At 44.8% G+C, this 20,447-nt stretch overlaps 1 protein-coding gene across 2 annotated transcripts in view; it reads right to left on the minus strand.

Annotated features, from left to right (window-relative positions):
* Positions 1 to 4,076: 4,076 nt before the first annotated feature.
* Positions 4,077 to 20,447, minus strand: part of PAH (phenylalanine hydroxylase) — a 74,981-nt gene continuing 58,610 nt past the window's right edge. For both annotated transcript variants that reach the window (XM_024127345.3, XM_007130805.4), the window contains 8 exons: positions 20,221 to 20,417; positions 17,981 to 18,116; positions 16,843 to 16,912; positions 13,239 to 13,295; positions 10,781 to 10,876; positions 10,119 to 10,252; positions 6,962 to 7,077; positions 4,077 to 4,936 (listed from right to left, as the gene is read on the minus strand). In XM_024127345.3, the coding sequence (XP_023983113.1) occupies positions 4,893 to 4,936; positions 6,962 to 7,077; positions 10,119 to 10,252; positions 10,781 to 10,876; positions 13,239 to 13,295; positions 16,843 to 16,912; positions 17,981 to 18,116; positions 20,221 to 20,417 (850 nt within the window). In that variant the 3' untranslated portion in view covers positions 4,077 to 4,892. The remainder of the gene's footprint in view (positions 4,937 to 6,961; positions 7,078 to 10,118; positions 10,253 to 10,780; positions 10,877 to 13,238; positions 13,296 to 16,842; positions 16,913 to 17,980; positions 18,117 to 20,220; positions 20,418 to 20,447) is intronic.

Consider the following 20,447-nt stretch of genomic DNA (forward strand, 5'->3'; position numbering starts at 1 on the left):
GCGGAGCACAGGCTCCGGACGCGCAGGCTCAGCGGCCATGGCTCATGGGCCCAGCCGCTCCGCGGCACGTGGGATCCTCCCGGACCGGGGCACGAACCCGTGTCCCCTGCATCGGCAAGCGGACTCTCAACCACTGCGCCACCAGGGAAGCCCCGTCCGCATCTTTGAGCGACTAATTCATTCTATTCTATTTTGCAAGAATTGTTATTTCCATTTGGCCCTCTACATTGGCTGTTTCTTGGGTCGGCTTTGGAGCAAAATGTTCAGAGCGGGAGATGGCTTGACCATAGTACCAACTACTTTTATTTAAAGAACTGGTCTCTACTTCCTGCCCCTGGAAAGACAAAAAGCCTGCCAACTCTCATGTCCCAAGGCGACGTTAAAATTGGGCAGCAAAGTGAAGGTGGGTTTTCTTGTGTTGGTTCCTCAGTAAAACAACATATCCAGAGAATGATGATTTTCAAGACAATTTCGTTTATGTTAACCATTTCACAGAATGAGCACAACGTGATATTCCCAGCAGAAAAGAGTGGCATTAGCAGCAGAGTGAATGCTGGCTTTTGGGAGGTTATGGTTTAAAAGAGTGCTGGTAGTGCCATAGGTCCAGAAGGAAAAAGAGAACACACAATGGTGTGGGAATGTCAGAAATGGGCTTAAAGGAGTGAAGGTCTATTGCGAGCTTTAAACAGGAAATTTCCATCTCAATCTCCAAAGTTATCTTTTTCAAGATATAGTTTTAGCTTCAAGTTGATGCACATTTCATCATTTTATTGCTCACAGCTTTAATGTATATACAGTATATACAGCTGGATTGTGTTGAAAGGTTTAAATTCTGCCTTAGTCAAACTCCTTTCTCAAGTGTAAGCCAAAGAGTCTTTATGTAGGGCACCTCCACAATCATCCATCTCTTTGGAATGATGGGTCAAACTGAGATCATGTTGCTGGACCCAAACAACCAGAATAATAATAACCAGTTCTTATGGGAGTTCATTTGTGCTTCATGCCAGCAATAATAAACGTTTAAAATTGTTAGAATGTTACTGAAAGTGGTTGAGAGGCATCTATAAACAAAATACGTTATTTGATTTTTGTGACAATCTTATAAGGTCGGCATTTCTCTTCCCCATTTTACAGAGGAGGAAATTGAGACTCAGGGAGATTAAGAGTCTGTCCAAGTAGGTTCAACGTGATGGAAAAACTGGCACTTGAATTGGGGTCGCCAGAGCAGTGCTACTGAAAGATGCTACATCTTCCGATCTCAGGTAGTATCATGTGGGAGTGCACCACTAACAAAAACACGATACCCAACTTTCATTTGTATAAAGTGCAAAACACTGGACGTTGTCACCAAGGGGACCACAGCACACTTGTCCACTTTGCCTTTCCAATATTCAGCCAACATTTGTTCAGGGTCTGTAGTGGGCTAGACTATCATCAGAGTCATGTCTCTTGATCTTTGTACTGAACTCCTTTTAGACTCTTCACCCCTCCTTACTTTTGCTCAGTAAAAGGATAGACCCCGGGCTTTCCCATCCTCTTCCAGGCCAGTAATTTCCATGCTGGGTGTGGGTACTGTCCGCGGTGCTGAGAAACGCAGTTTAGCGAGGGGCGGATCGTCTGTTCCTCTCCCTCCGCTCCAGCCTCAGGCACTTTCTAGCTCTCTCACCTGGCACTTCGCTGTCATAAAACCGCTCTTTTATAATCCCAACCTGCCCTTTGCTCTGGGAAGCGATTTTTTCTCCCTTTCGCCAGGACATTCTGGGAATGGAAAGTTTGGGAAAGGTTCTGTTTCCTCCTTCCTCACTCGGAAATTTGTTTTTTGTTTTGTTTTTGTTTTTGTTTTTTTTGCGATTCTGTGCTTTTTTGCAATTATTAGGCAAGTCACTCATTGCTTTCTGACCATTTCTGACCATTTCAGCCCCACTGTGGATAACTAAGAAGTTTCACTGATGCAGTTCTGTCCCCTTTATTAATTGACATTTATTAAGCACTACCATATGTCAGTTGTTGAAGCAGGGTAAATACAAACTATCTAGCCATAACCTAGCCTATACGAGGGATAATATCTTTCTTTAAAAAAAAAATCATAGCTTAGACTAAGATGCAAGACTTTCAGTAGCTTTTAAAAGGGAAAGTTGAAAGTTTAGTTTTTTCTCAATTTTTTCTTGCAAAATAGTTTATCTGTGAGAGACAATCGTCACTACACTCCCTGTGATTCAACTCAGAAAAGTTTTTAAAAGATTTTGAGCACCTACCGTGTGCTACATGCTAAGGCTTTCAGAGGTGAAGAAGATAATCAACGTTGTTGTTTTCATGAAGCTGCTATTTTAGTGGTAGATTCTTTGAAGCACAACTAAATGATATAACTTAGAAATCTAGAATTAAAATTTAGTTTCCTCCTTTCAAAAACTCATTGAACACTAATGCTATGCAGTTTTAATATTCTTCCATATATTTCTTTTGTTTGGACACACCAAGATTAGCTGTCAGTAAAATATTAATATTGTTTCTTTTCAAACTGCTCGTTTACTCTATATTAAATAGATAGTAATACTAACACATGGAAATATATTGAATTCCATCGCTATAGCTTTTATATCCAGATAAAAAGTACTGAGTAACACATGAAAATTTCAGAGACTACATCTTCCATTCAGTGTGTAATTTCTTCCTGCCAAAATTACAACCTAAACCTAAGCTTTGACTTAGAACACACTAAATTATCTTCAGCAGGACTAAAAATCACTATTAAATAAAATATCCAGTCTAAAATACTGTATAATATTTCAGTTCCAGAGTCAAGAAATTTTCTAATTTGCATTTAATGTAAAGAAACATTTATCAAAATAGTCCCTTTGCAGAGTGTTTGGGCACTAAAGGAACACCAGAGAAAAAGCCCGCTTCCACTTTTAGAATCAGTGCTTGTCAGTGGGTTCTTCAAAGGCATGAGGAAATACATACAGACAAGAAAATCCCAGCTTAAAGCAATGAAACCTCAGACGCATTCAAACCAAATTGCTCTTTCCACCCTGCTGGCATACTTAGGCAGGTATTATTACACCCTATGAATACATTAGGGACAGCTGTTTAAAGACACATGGTAGCATGTGAAATGTATTTCAAGGCTGGAAGGGATCTTGAATCATCCAGTTTAATGCCTCATTGTCAGAGTTAAACTGAGGTCCACAGAGGGGAAGTGACTTATGCAAGGTGACCTAATTGGCAAGTGGCAGAACTGACCACCAGAAGTCAGGTTTTCTCAAACTTGATGTGCCCAGTAGATATGACTGAGCATAAAAGAATCGCTTGGGGTACTTAAAAACACAGGTCTCTGTGTCCCATCCCCAGATATTCTATTTGGGTAGGCTGGGATGGCACCTAGGATTTACTGTTGTTAATGATACAACTGGTCTGAGAATCACACTTGAAGAAGTACTACAAAAATCCTTTAACTATTTCCAAAATAATACGGTAGAGTGGTGTGAAAATTTAAAGCAAAGCTTTTAAGGCATTGTTACTCTCCCCACTGTCTCTCATATTCGTGTGTTCATGTAAGATGCACAACCAATAAAAGTAAAAATCTGTTGACTTGACTTGGATTATCACAATGAGCCCCTGAGATGGGTTGGAAATCTGAGAATCTGATCATTCTTTCAACACAAGTTTATCCAGATAATATATTTCTAAGGGCAATGAGAGGACTGTTTCGTTCCAAGAAATATTTGAAACTACAAAATTGTGTAACCCCTAAAGTTTTTTTAAACATAATTAAAATTCTCACATCTGTTGAAGATCTGCTGTTTAATAATGCATTCCTCTATTCATTCAATGAATATTTACTGAATATCTACCAGCCAGGCTTTTCATTAACATCTATTGCATCTTAAGGGTCTTCAAAATGTCTCCAAAAACAGACTTGAAAATCAACCGGAGAATGACACTGCACGTTGCAGGAGTTAGATGGGGAGTTCTATACTCTCCACAGCAGCATTTATGATTACAATAAAGCATACAGAAATATTTTGATTTTACACTTTGAACTTTAATATTTATAACTATTTTAATAGGCTCCTGAATTAAAGAAAATCTCCATAGGCAAAGTAACAAAGCAGTAATTAGAATCATAGTTCCCTGAAATAGAAAATGACCTTTGCAACAAGAATAAAGACGCAGACATAGAGAATGGGCTTGAGGACGTGGGGAAGGGGAAGCTGGGACAAAGTGAGAGAGTGGCAAGGACATATATACACTACCAAATGTAAAACAGATACCTAGTGGGACGCAGCCACATAGCACAGGGAGATCAGCTCGGTGCTTTGTGACCACCTAGAGGGGTGGGAAAGGGAGGGTGGGAGGGAGATGCAAGAGGGAGGAGATATGGGGATATATGTATACATATAGCTGATTCACTTTGTTATACGGCAGAAACTAACACACCACTGTAAAGCAATTATATTCCAATAAAGGTGTGAATTCAATTCTGACAGACTGGTGTTTCACAACGAGTGACATATACTCCTTTAGGAATTCTCTAGAGCAAATAACAAAAATATTTAGGAAGGTTGAATGAAGCAGGTCCCGAATTTTCATTAACTCTGATGAAATGGGACAGGTTATTGATTTTTAACTCAACTGAGAGTATGGGATTATCATCTCTAAATCAAAGATGACCCCAAAAGATCTATCATTATGCTTTTGGGTATGTATTAACATGCTGTCATTTCAGATTATTTTGATTTATTTGTTGATCCTGCGTCTTTTGCTAGAAAGGATTCAAGGCTGTTATTTTGAATTAAGGTTTGCTTTTCAGACTTTTTCAGATGAAATGAAAGAAGTAGTTGGATTTCCATCAACAGATTCTCAAGTTGATGGATCAGGTTCAGTGCATGGCTTCACTTTAATTTCTGGAGGGCACTGCAAAGTATTCCAACTTCACCTACAAAGAAAAACAAAGGAGCCACTCATACCATGAACAAACACCCTTCAAGTGTCCACAGTGTGTAAAACACTAGGGGATCAGTGGGGTGTGTGGATATACTAGGTACCACTGCAGCCTTCAAGGAGCTGGCAGCTTAGTTAGGATGATAGGATTTGGGTTGTTATAGGCGATTCCAAGTTGTAGGAAGCACTAGAGCTCTTAATGTAGTTAGTTTCCCTTTTCCGTAGGCTGTTTCTCAGGGAAGGAGTTAATCGTTTTCTCCCCAGGAAATCACTAGCTGTTCCGTTTCTCTTTCACATGACCAGCCACAGATGCTTGCAAGGAGCTAAGCCACAGAACCTAAGCCACACAAACCCGCTGTGTCAGAATCACCTGGGGCCTTATTACAAACTCCTGAGTCATATCACACATTCAGTGAATTTAGTCTGGGGATATGACTCAGGACTATTAATTTCTAACTAGCTCTCCAAGTGATTCTAAGGGACACTAGGTTTGAGCAGGCATGGTCTAAGCAGGTGAGTCAGCCTAGATTGTCAGACCACTGGACTAAGGAAGGTACAATGGAGTTGCTTCCATTCATGACATGTTCTCACATGCCAAGGGCCCACAGGGACATAGACTCTTCATAGAAGTGGAAGGGGCCTTAGAGACAGACCGGCCTCTCTCCTTCCTAGATCTTGAGGAAAGTATAGAGCAGTGATGGGGCCTTATATTAGGTCACATAGCTCTAAGGACCCTTTAGTTCCTAAATTTGTTGTTCTGTGCTTTAAAAAATGTCCTTATAAACAATAGCCTATGGAGTTATTTTTGCTTCCTCAGGGGAAATGAGAAAGAGAGAGAAAACAGCTATGGCCTGACCCTTCTATCTCACACCCCAGCCTCCAGAGCCCTTGGCTGGCCTCTTTGGTGAGCAGATCTGTTCCAGCCGAGTGTCCAAACGGTGTCTATGGGGGAGAATCAGCCTTGGGCTTTTTCAAGATGGCTGATTGCAGGGGGCCATACTTAAGGAGGAATGACTATAATGGGCTAGCTCTACGTATTAGAAGTGGCCTCAGGCAACATAAGAGGGGTATGAGAGGGATACGTCAAGCCCACCTGCCCTTTTGGCCTTTGTTAGCATTGTTTGAGATAGAAACCTCTACTTGGCCTAGAGCTCCTCCCTTTAGGCTTGATCCTTTGGTGGTTTTAGCCATTTATTCAATAGCTCTTGAGTACCTCATATGATTTTTAGGAATAGGGCTAACTGCTAGGGGTTTGACAGCAAACCTGACATGGCCCTCTCCTCAGGTCTAGTTGGGGAGACAAGTAAACAATTTCCAAATTATAAGAAATATAATGATAAATGCTCTGAGAGAGGGATCTGTGGGAATGCCAAGATGTAGGAGGGACACCCAAACCAGTCTTCCTATCAGAAGAGATATCTATGAACGATTAAAAGATGAATTGGGGTTGGGACCGCTAAATGAGAGTGATAAGGAGACTATTTTAAACAAGAACTGTGTGGGCGAAGGCCAGGGCCCAGGGGAAAGCATGATGGGTGTTGCTGGAGGGGAGTTTGAAGGCTAGAAAAAAATCGGGCGATGAACAAATAACACTGTGATTTTTTAAGAGCAACTAGGATAACATCCTCATTGTCCAGGAAGAATAAAAGGTCAATAGATGAGCTACTCTTTGGTTGATAAAGCAGATAGAACCTATTCCTTAGGGGCTGGTATTCCAGGCAGAGCAAGATCCAGTGGACACTTGGAGAGAAAGGGGTGAAGATGCAAAGGAGAAAGAGGAACGTGGCAGCGACAAGCCAGAGTGGAAAAGTGGTGTGATGGTAGGAGGTGGGGTGGAATCTAGGAAGGTCAAAGGAGAAAGGACACGCAAGGCAATTCTGGCCTTTTTGCCAAGTTTTTCTCTTTCAGTAAATCAGTGGCTTCCCTGGAGATGCTTTTCTTCTTAATTCCTATGGTGAAGGTAAGAAGACACAATCCTCTATTTATGGGAGAATGGCCTCAAAGGGTGTAAATTACTTACTATTGATGGAGTCAGCCAAAATCTTAAGTTGCTGGGTATTGTCCAAGACCTCAATCCTCTGGGCGTATGGGTCATAACGAACTGAGAAGGGCCGTGGGATTATAGCAGCAAAGTTCCTGAAACCAAACCCATAGATCTAAGTGAAGGGTACCATTCGGGGAAAAATAATTTTAAAAGATTTTTCCGTTGCATTTCACTTGGCTCCTGGTAGCACTGAAACCTCATTAGAACAGGGGCTTTAGAACCAGGCTGAGAAGTGCAATGGAACTTTCGTGAGGTCCTCTTGGGAAGCCTTTGTGTGCAGTAGGTGTGTCTTATGTGTATATACAAACACACTTTCGCACCTACCTCCAAAAAGTCAGAAGTAGCCTACCATAAAAGTACACAATATAATAAGGTCAAAATTTTTATCATGCAATAAAGTAAGAAGACTAAGTAAAATCCAGCCAAAAAATGTTATAGAAAAAAAAATGGATCAAAAGCCTCCTATGTCCCAAGAACTATAGCAAGTCCTAACTGTGCTATACTCTTCACAACTAGTATCACTAACTTAGTCTTCATAAAAACCGTAGGAGGAAGGTACCATTACTATTCCCATTTTACAGATGAGGAAACTCAGGCTTGGGGAAGCTAAGTGACTACCAAGGTCATGCAGGCAATACGTTAGAAGCTGGGAAAGGACACAGGTAGCCTGACTCTGGCCTGGGCCCTTCACGTCCATGCGTCCCCGATGCATCATTCCTGGGTCTTGGAGGAATGCACCATGAGGGCTTTATGAAACATAGGAAGCAACATCATTAAGAAGATATTCCAAAATGGCTTATAAAATGCAAAGACATCACAAATGATATTTCTATTTGGCTTCTGGTGAGAATAGAAGCTGCCGTACTGAGCAGACAGTTATAAGGGAGACGAGTAGGGTTCTCCCAAGTTTGGCAAAGAGCGGTGCAGCATAGCGGCCAGAAACCCAAGTTCCAGAGCCAGACTGCTGGGCTCCAGTCCTGCCCTTGCCAGTCGCAGCCCTTGTGGCACAGGCGAGGGGCTCCTCTGCACCTCGGTTTCTTTATTCTTCCATAAAATTGGAACCCGAGCACTATGTGAGTGTTAGCTATTATCTTTTATTAGTGACTGGGGATGCATGAAGAATAAATGGTTAAGTATCTGTCTCCCTCTCTTCTTTGAAAAGAGCTTTCTCAGCCCAGATGGTGACACGAACTGGGTAGTACATACCTGTGACTTTCCTGCTCTTCACCTCTTCCCTCTTATTCCCACCTCGTTTTTGCTTTGGCGAATCTACCTCTGCTCCACTGCAGCGACGTCAACTGGGCTGTCAGTCTCAGGCCCAGTCCTCGTCTGGCCAAGGACTGGGTGTGTGACCAAACCCAGCCTCGTCTCTGCTAGAACTAAATCTTGAAACTGAAAATGGTTGGCATTGGTTTCTTTTAGCTGGGATGCTCTGAGGGTATCCCAGAGATGCTCAGATCCCTTCCTTTTTTGAACCTTGTTCTTTAGAACTCTCGTTGGCTCTTCGAGCCACCTCTCAGCAGATGGGAGCTTTTGTGGGTGTCTTCTCTGGGTCCTGGACACTAGCAGGTGGGATTTCAAAGACCTGAGAGGCCCATGTGCTGGCAAGGCCTTCCCTGCTGGCCTGGGGCTGATCACTTCCTGGGTTAGGGAGTCGTCTCCAGAAGGGCCTGTACACGTGGGATGCCGGTGTGACACAGCGGTTAAGAGTACTGGCTCTAAGCCCCACTGCCTGGGTCCAAACCCTGGGCCAGCCACTTACTAGCTGTATGACCTTGGGTGAGTTACTTACCCTTTCTATGTTTCTGCACCCCCATCTGCAAACTTTGTAGTCTTATCTGATGACTAAAGGAATTAATACCTGAAAAGCACTTAGAACAGCGTTTGGTACAAAATAGGTGCTAGGCATCTTACCTGTTACTATAATTACCTGGGTGGAATCATTCATGAATCCACTAAAATCCAACACCCTCAAGGGGTCCCAGGAATGGCAGAGTGGAAGCTTTAGGGATAGAGGAAGACTAGGCTCCCAGTAAGGGTAGAAGTTTAGGAGAAAACTGGGAAAGAATGGCAGGAAGGACTTGAGGGCCCTGGAGAAAGTGGGTAAAGAGAGTCATTTGGGGCCAAACAAAGCGCATTTGTGGGCTAGCATTTTGCCTTTGCTTACCTAAGCCCAGTGCATTGAAAGCTGACATGCCCAGTTTCATAGGATCCCAGAGGCCTATATGCCCTATGCTTATTAGCCATCACTGATAAGGTATAAAAAAAGTGGTAAAAAATGGTATCGTGGTTGCCCTTTGCTGGGAGACCCTCTGCCTGGCCTACCTCCTGCTGGGAGCAAAGTGGCTCAAGCACGTTGATGGCAGGGCCATCATCGCAGAGGGCTGAGAGCCTTAGAGTCCTGGTACCACTCCATCAGCCTCTTGCTGAATGGCCTCTGAGACTGGCACATTCGCTAATTCCTTACTGAGGGCCTACTATGTGTCAGGCACTGTGCTAGGGTCAGGGAAGGAGCAGGAAACAGAGAGGACCAAAATCTCTATCCTCGTGGATCTTAAATCGTACAAGAGTTTAGACATTAATAAGTGCTAAGGAGAAAAATAAATCACAGAAGGGGATAAGGAGTGCTGGCGGGAAAGGGCTGGGTCGTGACTGTAAATAAGCCGGTTAGAGAAAGACACACAGAGAAGGTTAAATGCCGGTGAAGATTGGAAGGAGGGGAGGCAGCGAGTTATGCAAGCATCTGGGAGAATAAAGCGACAGGGACTTCCCCAGGTTAGAAGACTTCTAGCGCTGCTCGGTGGGGGGACCTCTGTGGCCGCCCTGTACATAGGAGAGTTCAGGTGTGGACCGGGTGGCGGCAATGAGCAAGGATCGGCTGGCAGGCTTGTCTGCAGGGCTCGGCACAGTTCAGCCAATAAGTTATGATATAGGGTCCCGCGAAGGAAAGAACTTCGCTCAACAGAGAGTGGAAAGAGACAGAGGTGGGGAGGCTGGGGAGATAACGCGGTCTGATGCACGCCCTTGCTGTAGGCACTGGAGTCCACCCTCCAGGCCACCCACAGATCAGTGGCACTAGGACAAAGCAGGAGGGTCCCAAGAGCTGGTGACCCCCCCTTGGTCGTCACCTCACCTCACTTTCTCCTTGGCATCATTAAAACTCTCAGCCACGTAATACAGGGGCTGGAACTCTGTGATTGTGTACTGCTGGAGAGCGGTCTTCTCCAGTTCCAGAGGAAGGAGCTTCGGCTTGCCTGACAAGCAATACTGCAGGTCCCAGATGGAAAGTTGTCATGGTTAAATCAGGGCTGACGGTCCCTGCCGCATCCCAGAGGCCACTAGTGCATCCCCTCCCATCTCATCCTGACTCCTTCCACACCCCAGCCCAAATGCAGTAGACTAAATCATTATGCATATACTAGATAACCTTTATAACTCATCTAAAGCCAGCAGTCAAGATAGAAAGGAGTGTTTTATCCCAACCATTTTCAAGTAAGTTGATCAATAGACAATGTGGGAGCCAACCACATCTTCTGGCATGTGTTTGCATATATCCCAATGTACAGTTCAACCTTGGGCTCAGGAGGCCCCTCTGCACTGGAGACCTGTGTACTACCTCTAACACCCACAGTCATGACCAAATCATAGCCGCTAAGAGGTCAATCACTTGAGGAGAAGCCCCCAGGTTGAATTTCAAAGTGAATACAAATGGGTTTCAACAGCGCAAAGAGAAAAAGAATGGTCTGCTGTACCCACCACTTTCAGATCCATCCTTGGTTTCTGTTAGGGTCATACCTGTAATTCACCAAAGGATGACAGGAGCCCAGCACCATATGCCTTTATGGAGTCTCCTTGCTTGCAGAGCCCAAACTCCACAGTAAACCAGTAAATCTGAAACGGAACGTCAAGTTGAGAGCATACCCCAAGGAAGGGAAAGGCAGCAGATGACCGAGGGCCAAGGACAGGACTGCCCAGGTGGGAGTTTGTGCAGGTCTGTTCTCTGAATCAGCATGACCTGGGGTCATGGTTTTGTGTCCTATGTCTTACCCTATCCAGTCACCTGTTGAATCAAGAGTTGGCGGAATGCAAGATGCGATGGGAAGCAGTGGAGGAGTACTGAGGAAGCCCCCAGAGGATACTCCCAACAAGCAACTCTCTCTAGGACAGGAACTCCTCCACCCCTTTTGCCTTCTTCTCCATGGCATCAACTAGAGTGAGATGCTCCCCTAAGTTGGATGGAGTTACCGGACAATCCCATCAGGCTCCACAAGGGGGAGGTAGGGGATTGGGTCATAATAGAATCCGTGAGGGGGCATCTTATCACCTGTGTGGCTGAACCACACTGACTCCATTTTGTCAGCTCCATCTAAGCCTGCAGCCCTAACCCCTCCCCTTTCTGCAAGACTGAGCTTTAGCCTATTCACAAGGAATGCACCAGACAAGTTCCTCATCTACTTTTACCCTTGCCTTCATCTGATATAAAAACTTCACCTGATATAAAACATTTTGCTGACGCAGATGGTTAATGGCTCACGAGGAATAATGGTCATGAGACCCCCCTGAGGGGATGAAACAACCCTGGCTCCTGACAGAGCAGACATGCTTCTCCCTTAGTAGTCAGATTCTATCTTTAGCTTTGGCCCCTTTAAATCCCCCCATACCCTTCTCGCGGCACAGAGTGTGGCTGCAAATGCCTTTGGATCGCTGTCCACCTGGCCCTGCCTGTGTGTAAGTTACCCACAATAAACTTCTTCATTGCATTTTACGGAGTTTCCTGCTTCCTTTTTTGGCCTCAAAGTTCCTTCTCAGTTCAGAGGTTATTATTTAATATCCCCACCGTCCAACAATCTGTGTTAAAACCCTGTCAGTCACTGCACTGATCCTCCCAGATAACCAAATCCTTTTCTTTCAATAGCTCCCAGTGCAACGTGCCCTAGATAAATGGCCTGGGCAATAAGGTCCTGGAATTCTGGCACCACCCTACTGAATAGGGCCAAGAGAAAGCCAAGGCCCAGTTAGTGCTAGAGCTCGTCACAGTCTTGGAGAATTAGGTGTGGGTTTCTAGTTAAGTCCTTCTATTGCACTAGAGAATGCTAAACCTGCGAAGGCTGTCAGAACTTAGTCTGACCTCCGCACATACAGATGAGAAGTCTTTAGCCCAGAGAGGTCAAGCTACATGCATACAGTGGCACAGCATCTCAAGGGCAGAGCAAGGACCCCAAGACTGTTTCCAGCTCAGTATATCAATAATAAGATTTTTTTTTTGAGAAGCTATGTTGGTAATGAGTACTTTTATCATTGTTACAGCAAGTAACATGAGGCTCTGCATTTGAGTTTCTGTTTTTCTTATAAGTGAGAGATTCTATCAAGCTCTGCAGTTTTCTTTGAAAGTTGCTTTTTGTATCACTACAGCATCTGGCATTTAAAAACTCACATTCACACAAATTTAACTCTTCAGATGCTCAAGACCCTCATGATATACTTTTGAGATGGGCAGAATATAAACGATTGTATCTATTTTTAGAGATGAGGAAGCAAAAGCCACTTGCCCAGGGTCTCAGAGCAGCTGGTCAGTGAGAAAGAATCTGGGAGTTTTTGTCCTTCTGATAAACCGAATTCATAACCTTCTAAACTAATACATCTTCATGATATATTTGCATTCATCTGCGGTCCCTAATTCCATTATAAAGTTTTATTTCTCATCTTCCCAGCTGAGCACATTATAAGAAATGTGGCTTAGAGCCTGGGGAGGGACGCACGCAAGTTGGAAAGGGGTCTGTAGGAAGGAAAGCCCTGCTGTGCAGAGTCACTGCCTCCATGGCTTCAATGGATGAGTCATCACATCCACTGGGGAAGGAAGTGTTCAGTTAGAAAGGGAAAGCCCACCCCCTTTCCTACCTTGTGTCTGAGAAAGGGAAGATCCTAATGCTGGCTCCAGTGTAAAGATAGAGAGTAAACATTCCCTCTTCAAAGCTGTGAATCCAGACTACTTCCCACCCACTTAAGGGGGTTCTCAAGCACTATCATTATAGCCTGTTGGTGTTTTCAAGACACTGTTTAAAATTAAATGTCTGCAATACAGTTGATTTCACAATCGAACCATTAAGAAGTCAAAATGTGAAATGTCACTTGTGCAAATGTAACCCAGGGCATTCTGATTTTTTTTCCGCAAATGACCTGGCTTTCAGGGAAGAAGCAGAGCTTCAAAGACCTGAGGCACTGCCACCATCCACCAGGAAGAGAGAGAACTTACTGTTGCGAGTTTCTCGATGTACTCATCGGGGGCACCCAGAGAGGCGAGGCCGATTTCCTGTAATTGTGGAGAAACAAAGTCACTGGCATGGCTGGGGTCTGCCAATCTTCAACCTTTACCCTAGGGTCCAACCTCGTACTTGAACACAAGAAAGGGATGGGTGGCTAGATGCCTTCAGAAGGGCCCAGATAGACTCTCATTTTTCTGTCAAATCTTCCTTGACCACATTTCATAAAAATCACAGATCTCTAGAATGGGGGAAGCCTTTATCCATCACTTGGTCCTTTGTATTCACTTTGCAAAAGAGAAAACGGAGGCACAGAGAAGGGAGACGACCTGCTCAAGGTCACACGATAGGTGGCATCTAAAGTTTCATGTCCTGATTATTCTTCCATAGTTTAAGTGGAACATTCCTGGAGCACTAGATGAGACTTAATCATGTACCCTGAAGACACCACAGGAGACTTGCAGAGAAGTGCTTGACATCTGTCCAGGTATATACATAGCTGGAGAGTCTGACATGTCATGGACCACCTCTCATCACAGCTCCAAATCCAGGATCCCCTAGTGGTCTCTCTCTTTTACAGCATTTGCTCCAGCCTACCTTGTATCAGACATAGCGTATATATACAAATATATATGTCCCTTTCCTACTATATGCATTTATTCATTCCAAAAATATTTATCGAATGCCTTCTATGTGGCAGGCAGTGTACCAAATGATAAAGATCTTTGACCTTGTAAATAGTGTCTTTCGCAGATGGCAAAAGACAGTAATAATAAGCATATACATAGGTATGTTACAAGGTGGTAAGTTCTCTGGAAAGAAGAAACAAAAGGAGGAAGGGACAAGGTACCAGGAAAGCGGGGGTGGGGTGGGGAGGCTGGGATTTTACATAAGCTTCCAGGGTAAGCATCATTGGGAAGGTGATATCTGAGCAAAGACTTGATGGAAGAGAGGTTGTTGGCATTGCTGATATTTGAGGGGAGAGCATTGTGCAGGCCAAGTGTACAGCTCGTGAAAAAGCTCGTGAAGGAGGGGCAATGTCGGTTGGTTCAAATAACGGGGAAGGACCACTGTGGCTAGAGCAGAGTAAGGGGCAGGGGTGGCAGGTGACAGCAAAGAGGGATCTGCAGCTCAATCATGTAGGAATTTCTTGGCTGTTTTAGGGCTTAGGATTCTCCTCTCAACAAAATGGGGAGCCAAGGCAGGGTTTTGAACAGAAGGGTGGCGAGATCTGATTTGTGCCATCGAAGATTCACTCTGACTGCTGTGGGAGAATTGACTGTAGGGGTCAAGGGTAGAGGCATAAAGACCATTTAGGAGGCTACTGCAGTCACCAGCATGAGAAGCGATAGGGCTGAGATGAAATTGGTAGCAGTGGATGTGATGGGAAATGGTCAGATTCTACATATTTTGGAGGTAAAACACAGAATTTTATGCAAGATTGATTGTGGGCTATGTCTGAGAGGAGTCAGTAATGCTTTAGGTTTGAGCAACTGCAAGGATGGAGTTGCCATGAACTACTAATATAGGGAGAGCTGTGGGTGGAGAAGGTTTGAGTGGAAAGATCAGGAATTCCATTTGGACAGGATGAATAGAGATGTCTGTCGGACATCCAAGCAGAGATATTGAGTAGATGGTTGGATATGTAAGTCTCAGTTTGGGGATTGAAGTCTGGACTAGATATATAAATGTGTTCATCATCAGAGTGGAGATGGTACTTAAAGCCATGAGATTGGATGGTACTTAAAGCAGACAGAGAGAAGGACCAAGGACCGGGCCCACTTGGAAGCAAGAGTCTACATGGTCTTCATCTCTGTATCCCTCCCTGGCCAAGCCCATTACATGCAAAGAAAATGCTGTCTGATTTAGAGTGAATCAAATTCAGACACTGACTTAACCTGGCTCCACTCTCCTGCCCCTTCCCCATCTGTGTTCCATCCACCCAGCTCAGACATGCCACAGTCCTGAATCGAACAGAAGTCATGGACAAATGCAAGGTTGAAAGAGTGCCCTGTTCTCATAGCCACCATTCTTTGTGAGCCCAGATCTTGCCTAAAACAAGGGGCCCAAAGTGCTTCATCCCCACTCCATCCTGTACTCCAGTGTCCTGCTTTTAGATCAAAAAGGAATATGCTCAGGGAACTCAAAATGACTCCCTGCCTTGGAACTGTCCAGGCCAAAGTTGGAACCGTGAACACTGAGGACCCAGTAGCTTCTGTCTGCTGACTCCGCTAATTGTCCTGTCTTCTGTGGGGAGTCCGCAAAATGGAACCGGCTTGGGAAGAATGGCCACTTGGCCTCTGATTGGGCAGAATAACCTCTGGTGATGAGAATTAAAAGTTCCTATTCCCCGAGGAAGAAACGGATCTTCCTTTGGCCATATTAACAAATCCTGGTTTGAAAGCTATCCCAAGCCATCAATGAATGACATCTTAGCAGCAGGAACCGCACTTCTGAAAGTCAGCTGGTCGGCAAATAGCCTCAGTCCCATGGTGACACTTCCACAGTTAAAGTTCACCTAATAAATTCTAACCACTCCCACTTCTAAAAGTCCAACAATCTCTGAATTTCACAATCCCCCCCAAACCCACATAAAAGCAATCATTGTCTTTGTTTAGAGAGGCAGGCTCTAACAAGTGCAGTTTTCCCTTGGTTAGCAAGCAGTTAATTCTGCTTTCTGTCTGTTAGTTTGTTTCAGCTACTCAGTGGTAGCCTCTTCATTCAAGAGTGCAAATAGTTATTCTTTCTGTTGCGGGGGAAATGCTTGTGAAATTCACACACACGTGGCCCAGCCTTTGTTCATGGGTCATTCCATTTCATCCTTATTCTGCCTTGTGAGGAAGAAGACTGTCAGGAAGGGCTCTTATTGATCCACATCTCTGTGACCCAGACACAGGGTGGCCTGGCAACGTGCCCCCCAGCAGCACCATTCAACTCTCCCATGACCGCAGCTACCCAGTCATGGTTTAGGGCTGCCTCTTAGTGTGCCAGGAGAGAATTACTAGGACCCTTTCACTCATCCAAAAAGCATTTTCGAGCCTGCTCACCACTGTGCTAGGTGAATCAACGCCTAGCCTGCTGCTTTGATGATGGAGACGAGGCAACTGGCTCTTTATTTTTTGTCAGCTACGAGGCAGGCTATTGGCATTGGATTCTTGTCAAATGCCATCTTACTTAATTAAAGCATATACAAAACTGACTGCCTGACAGGGTAGAAAGTGGCAAAGGCCCTAAAGAGGACAGGAAAAAATACCCGGAGAACTTGGAAGATGGTAAGGTTACTTCTGCATGGGGATCAGGGAGGTTTTCACGGTTGAAAAGGCTCTTAAACTACGCCTGGTAGGACAGGTGAGATTAGCCAAGTCAATAACACACAATTCAGAGGAAGACTGAGTCACCAGTTCCATGCTGTGGTCCCTGGGATTGGCAATTGGCCAGCTCCATGGGACCACACACCCATCTGTGATGGGAATCACTGAACTGTACCTGGTTTCTACCCTTGCAGAGGACATGAAGGCCCCTCCATGGATTCAATTTATCTTGAGCAGTCCAGGTCTCACCCCTGTAAGTAGAAGGCTAGAGAGATCAGTTCCTCACCTGCGAAAACTGGGCAAAGCTGCGATCTGAAAACAAGGGTACATGTCCCAACAGCTCATGGCAGATGTCACTGAAAAACAGAAAGCACAGAGCTTGGAGGGGAGGAGGGTGATAAGCCACGACAGACTCAGTCTTTCTACGTGAGGGATGGGTGGGAAGAAAGGAAGCAACTCATTCAGTCTTACAAACTCATTCCTAAGAATAAGTGGTGTGTAAAGCTTGAGGTCAGTTGAGACAAGGTACAAGAGAAAAGGGAGAAGGGGAAAGAAAAGTAAGGGACAGGGCAGGGCACGGCAGCCAGGGGGTCTTAGGTGTACGCCCAGTGGGATGCAGAACGAAAGAGGCAATATTCCTATGAGCATCCTCCCATACACCTGAGCGAGCTGCAGATCACGAACACTTCCCATCCCAAGTCTTCTCGGTATTGGCATCCCTGGGCAGATACAACATGCTCAGTTAGTTATTCCTCATGGGAACTAAATAATAATAGTAATAATAATAATAATGATAATAACAGAGTCCTCTCCTATTCTGGAGAGGGCAGCCGTTGGTCAGAGAAGAAAACAACATTTATTTAACACTTTCGGCACCAGGTTTATTAGGAACAGGTCTTTTCTGATTTAAAGTAATGAACTTTGCGGGCTGGGAAAGATCATTTGGGGCATCCTGCTGACTTTTCATATCGATTGCTTAAGTTCTGTCTGACTAAGAAGATGGCTAAAAGCATGGTGGCCAGTCATTCACTACCTCCAGCCAAGACACAATCTAGGCAAAGAGAGATTAGAATCATCTAGGTGTGATTCAGGGATGAGGAGGTGTTGAGACAGCCCGGCCGTCACTTGTTTCTGTTCCCCTTGGGTACTTCACAGCTCTGACTTCTACCGTCTCTTTGGAATTTGAATGTGAGCTCTCATTCTCTCATTCAGAGGAGGTCTGAACCTTTGAGTCACAAGATACCTAAGTCTCCAATCAGTACAGTCTATTCAGACAGAGAAAATCCCCAGAAGAGATGAGTTTCCCTTGTCGTACTGCCGTCATCCAGGCAACTGGTCCCATGGACCAGCCCACAGTGTACCTGGAGCAGGGAGAGATGGCACTCACTGTGTCTGGCAACTGGTGGCAGAAGGGCCATACTCACGGTTCAGGAGTGTACATGGGCTTGGACCCATGTCTGATGTACTGAGTGCAGTGGAAGACTCGAAAGGCCAGGCCACCCAAGAAATCCCGAGAGGAAAGCAGGCCAGCCACAGGTCGGAGGCGGAAACCAGTACAAGCTGGGAAGCAAAGGAGAAAGAAAACGGAAAGCCCATCACAGGGAGCCAAAAGGGCCTGAAGACCTTTAGGGAGGGAACCAGTACACTCAACTGTCCAGAAGCCTGGGCGTTGATGCCAGGCAGACTTGGCCTCAAATCTACGCCCCAGTACTTTCTAGCTGGGTGATTTGAGTCAAGTAGTTGCACCCCTCTGAGCCTCAGTTTTCTCATCTGCAAAATGTGGGTAGATACTTCTTGGGGTTATTCTGAGAATCAGAAGAGCTAATAAATATAAAATACTTAGAGCCTAGCACATTGGAAACATCCAATAAATTTAGCTTTCATTATTGTTCGTTAGGGTGGAATGCTTATTCCCTACTTCTCATGTTTCCAGAGTGGGGAGGGAATTTTCACTCTACTTCCCAAGACGGAAGAGTATGAAAGGAGCACTTCTAGCTTTTCTGTATGTGCTTCACACAGGACACCCCATGAGGAACAGTGACTTCTCTGATTGAAGGATTTGAGAAGAGGAAATGAATATTCTCAACTGAACCCTCTCTGCCCTTTCTCTCTTCGCTGTCCAAACAGGAGCTCATTCTGGTCTGCTCTTGGCCAGGCAATGGACTACACACTGCACCAATGAATTGGCAAGTAAGTTTACCTAAATATTAGGAAATCCATTCTGGCTGCACATCTATACCACATTCTCTAAGTAGCTTCTATCAGTAATACAGCTGACATTTTGATCACCCATCTCTCTGGTTCCTATATCTGTCTCTCAATTTGTTCCAAACCTGGAAGCAGAATAGTAATGACAGTGATCATGGTAATAACAGCTAACACTATATAATACCTACCACATGTCAGACACACTTCTAAGCACTTTATATATACTAATTAACCCTCCTCCTAACTCTAGGAGGTAGATGCTCTTATTATCTCCACTTTATAGATGGGGAAGCTGAGGCATACAGAGGTTAAGGCTCCTGCCCAAGGTCATAGCTACCAGCAGTCTGGCTTCAGAGTCTGTTTCCTTAATTGCTCCTCTATACCTCCCCCACTGCTAGTATTACTGTTGTATTCTTCTTGTTATTGGCCATAGCAACATGGGTAATTAGTCAAAGAATGTCTTCGAGACCCCTTTGTCCCTCCGCTTATGTGCCTTAGACCCTCAGGCTGAAGTTCATTCTGCTTGGGCCCCCCACTCCTCTCTTTATCTGAGAAGTAAAGACTCTAAACGGAAGGGATTCAAAAGGTCGTCTAGCCGCCCCCTCTCCCAATCTATCCTAGCTACCACTTCCCTCCCTGCCACGTAGCTTCCCTGGCTTTTTGCCAGAGCTGGCCATAGCATCTCTGCATAGTTCAGAGGCACGGAAAACTCTTTCTATAACCCTGTGGTCTGTATCCCCACTTTCCCTCATTTTACCTGGCACATAATAGGCGTTTAATATGTTTTGTCTGTTTATTTTGATTTTGCTGAGTCAACACCACCTGGCAGAAAGGAAAACACTTATCTCCCCTGGAAATGATGGGCAGGTCAACCCAATCACGAATTTACCCACTGAGTTACTCAGATTCCAGTGAAGCCCAAATTCAATGAGCACCTACTGTGACACTAGGTAACACTATGCTTTCACATTCAATATCTTATTTCATTCTCACAATTTCCCTAGGAGAAAGGCTAAAAGGCTGACAGTCTCCATTTGACAGATGACTAAACTGAGGTAGTTTCTCCCAACTAGAGAGGATCAAAGCAAGATTCCAGATGCCAGATGCATAGACTTAGAGCTCAGGTACCTCGGCACAAATCTCATTTTCTTACACAGACGCACACTGCAGCCAGCTCGTAACATAGCAGGAGCTGCAGGAAGAACCCTGCCGAGGCACCTTGGGCTTTGAGTATTAAAAACTCCTTTCAGGAATATGGATATGGCAAAATCCACACCTGATGCCTTTTCTTGGATGACAGTGGGGGCTGGAGGGGAGGCAGAGGCCAGCAGTGAAATTCCAGTTTTCCTGGGAGAATCAACCTGCCTGCATCAGCATGAACACACTCACCTCCATTTCCTTTTCTTCCCCTCCCCACCCTCCCCACACCAACCTTTTGACCCTGATGTGGACTTACTCTGCAGAAATTGAGAAACCTCTTCGAGCTGGGGAATGTTATCTTCGCGGAAGCCACAGTACTTTTCCAGAAGTGGGAAAATGTGGTTGTGCTCGTAGCAAGCATGGGTTTTGTACAAGGACTTCAGGGTCCTGAACACTATCCCCCATGTTTTCTTTTCTTCCTCCATGTATTCCACTCGAGGGATGGGCTGCCCACTAGGATACAGACATGAAATATTTGTCTGC

The sequence above is a fragment of the Physeter macrocephalus genome, chromosome 6 (genome assembly GCF_002837175.3).
Source record: "Physeter macrocephalus isolate SW-GA chromosome 6, ASM283717v5, whole genome shotgun sequence".
Lineage (NCBI taxonomy): Eukaryota > Metazoa > Chordata > Mammalia > Artiodactyla > Physeteridae > Physeter > Physeter macrocephalus.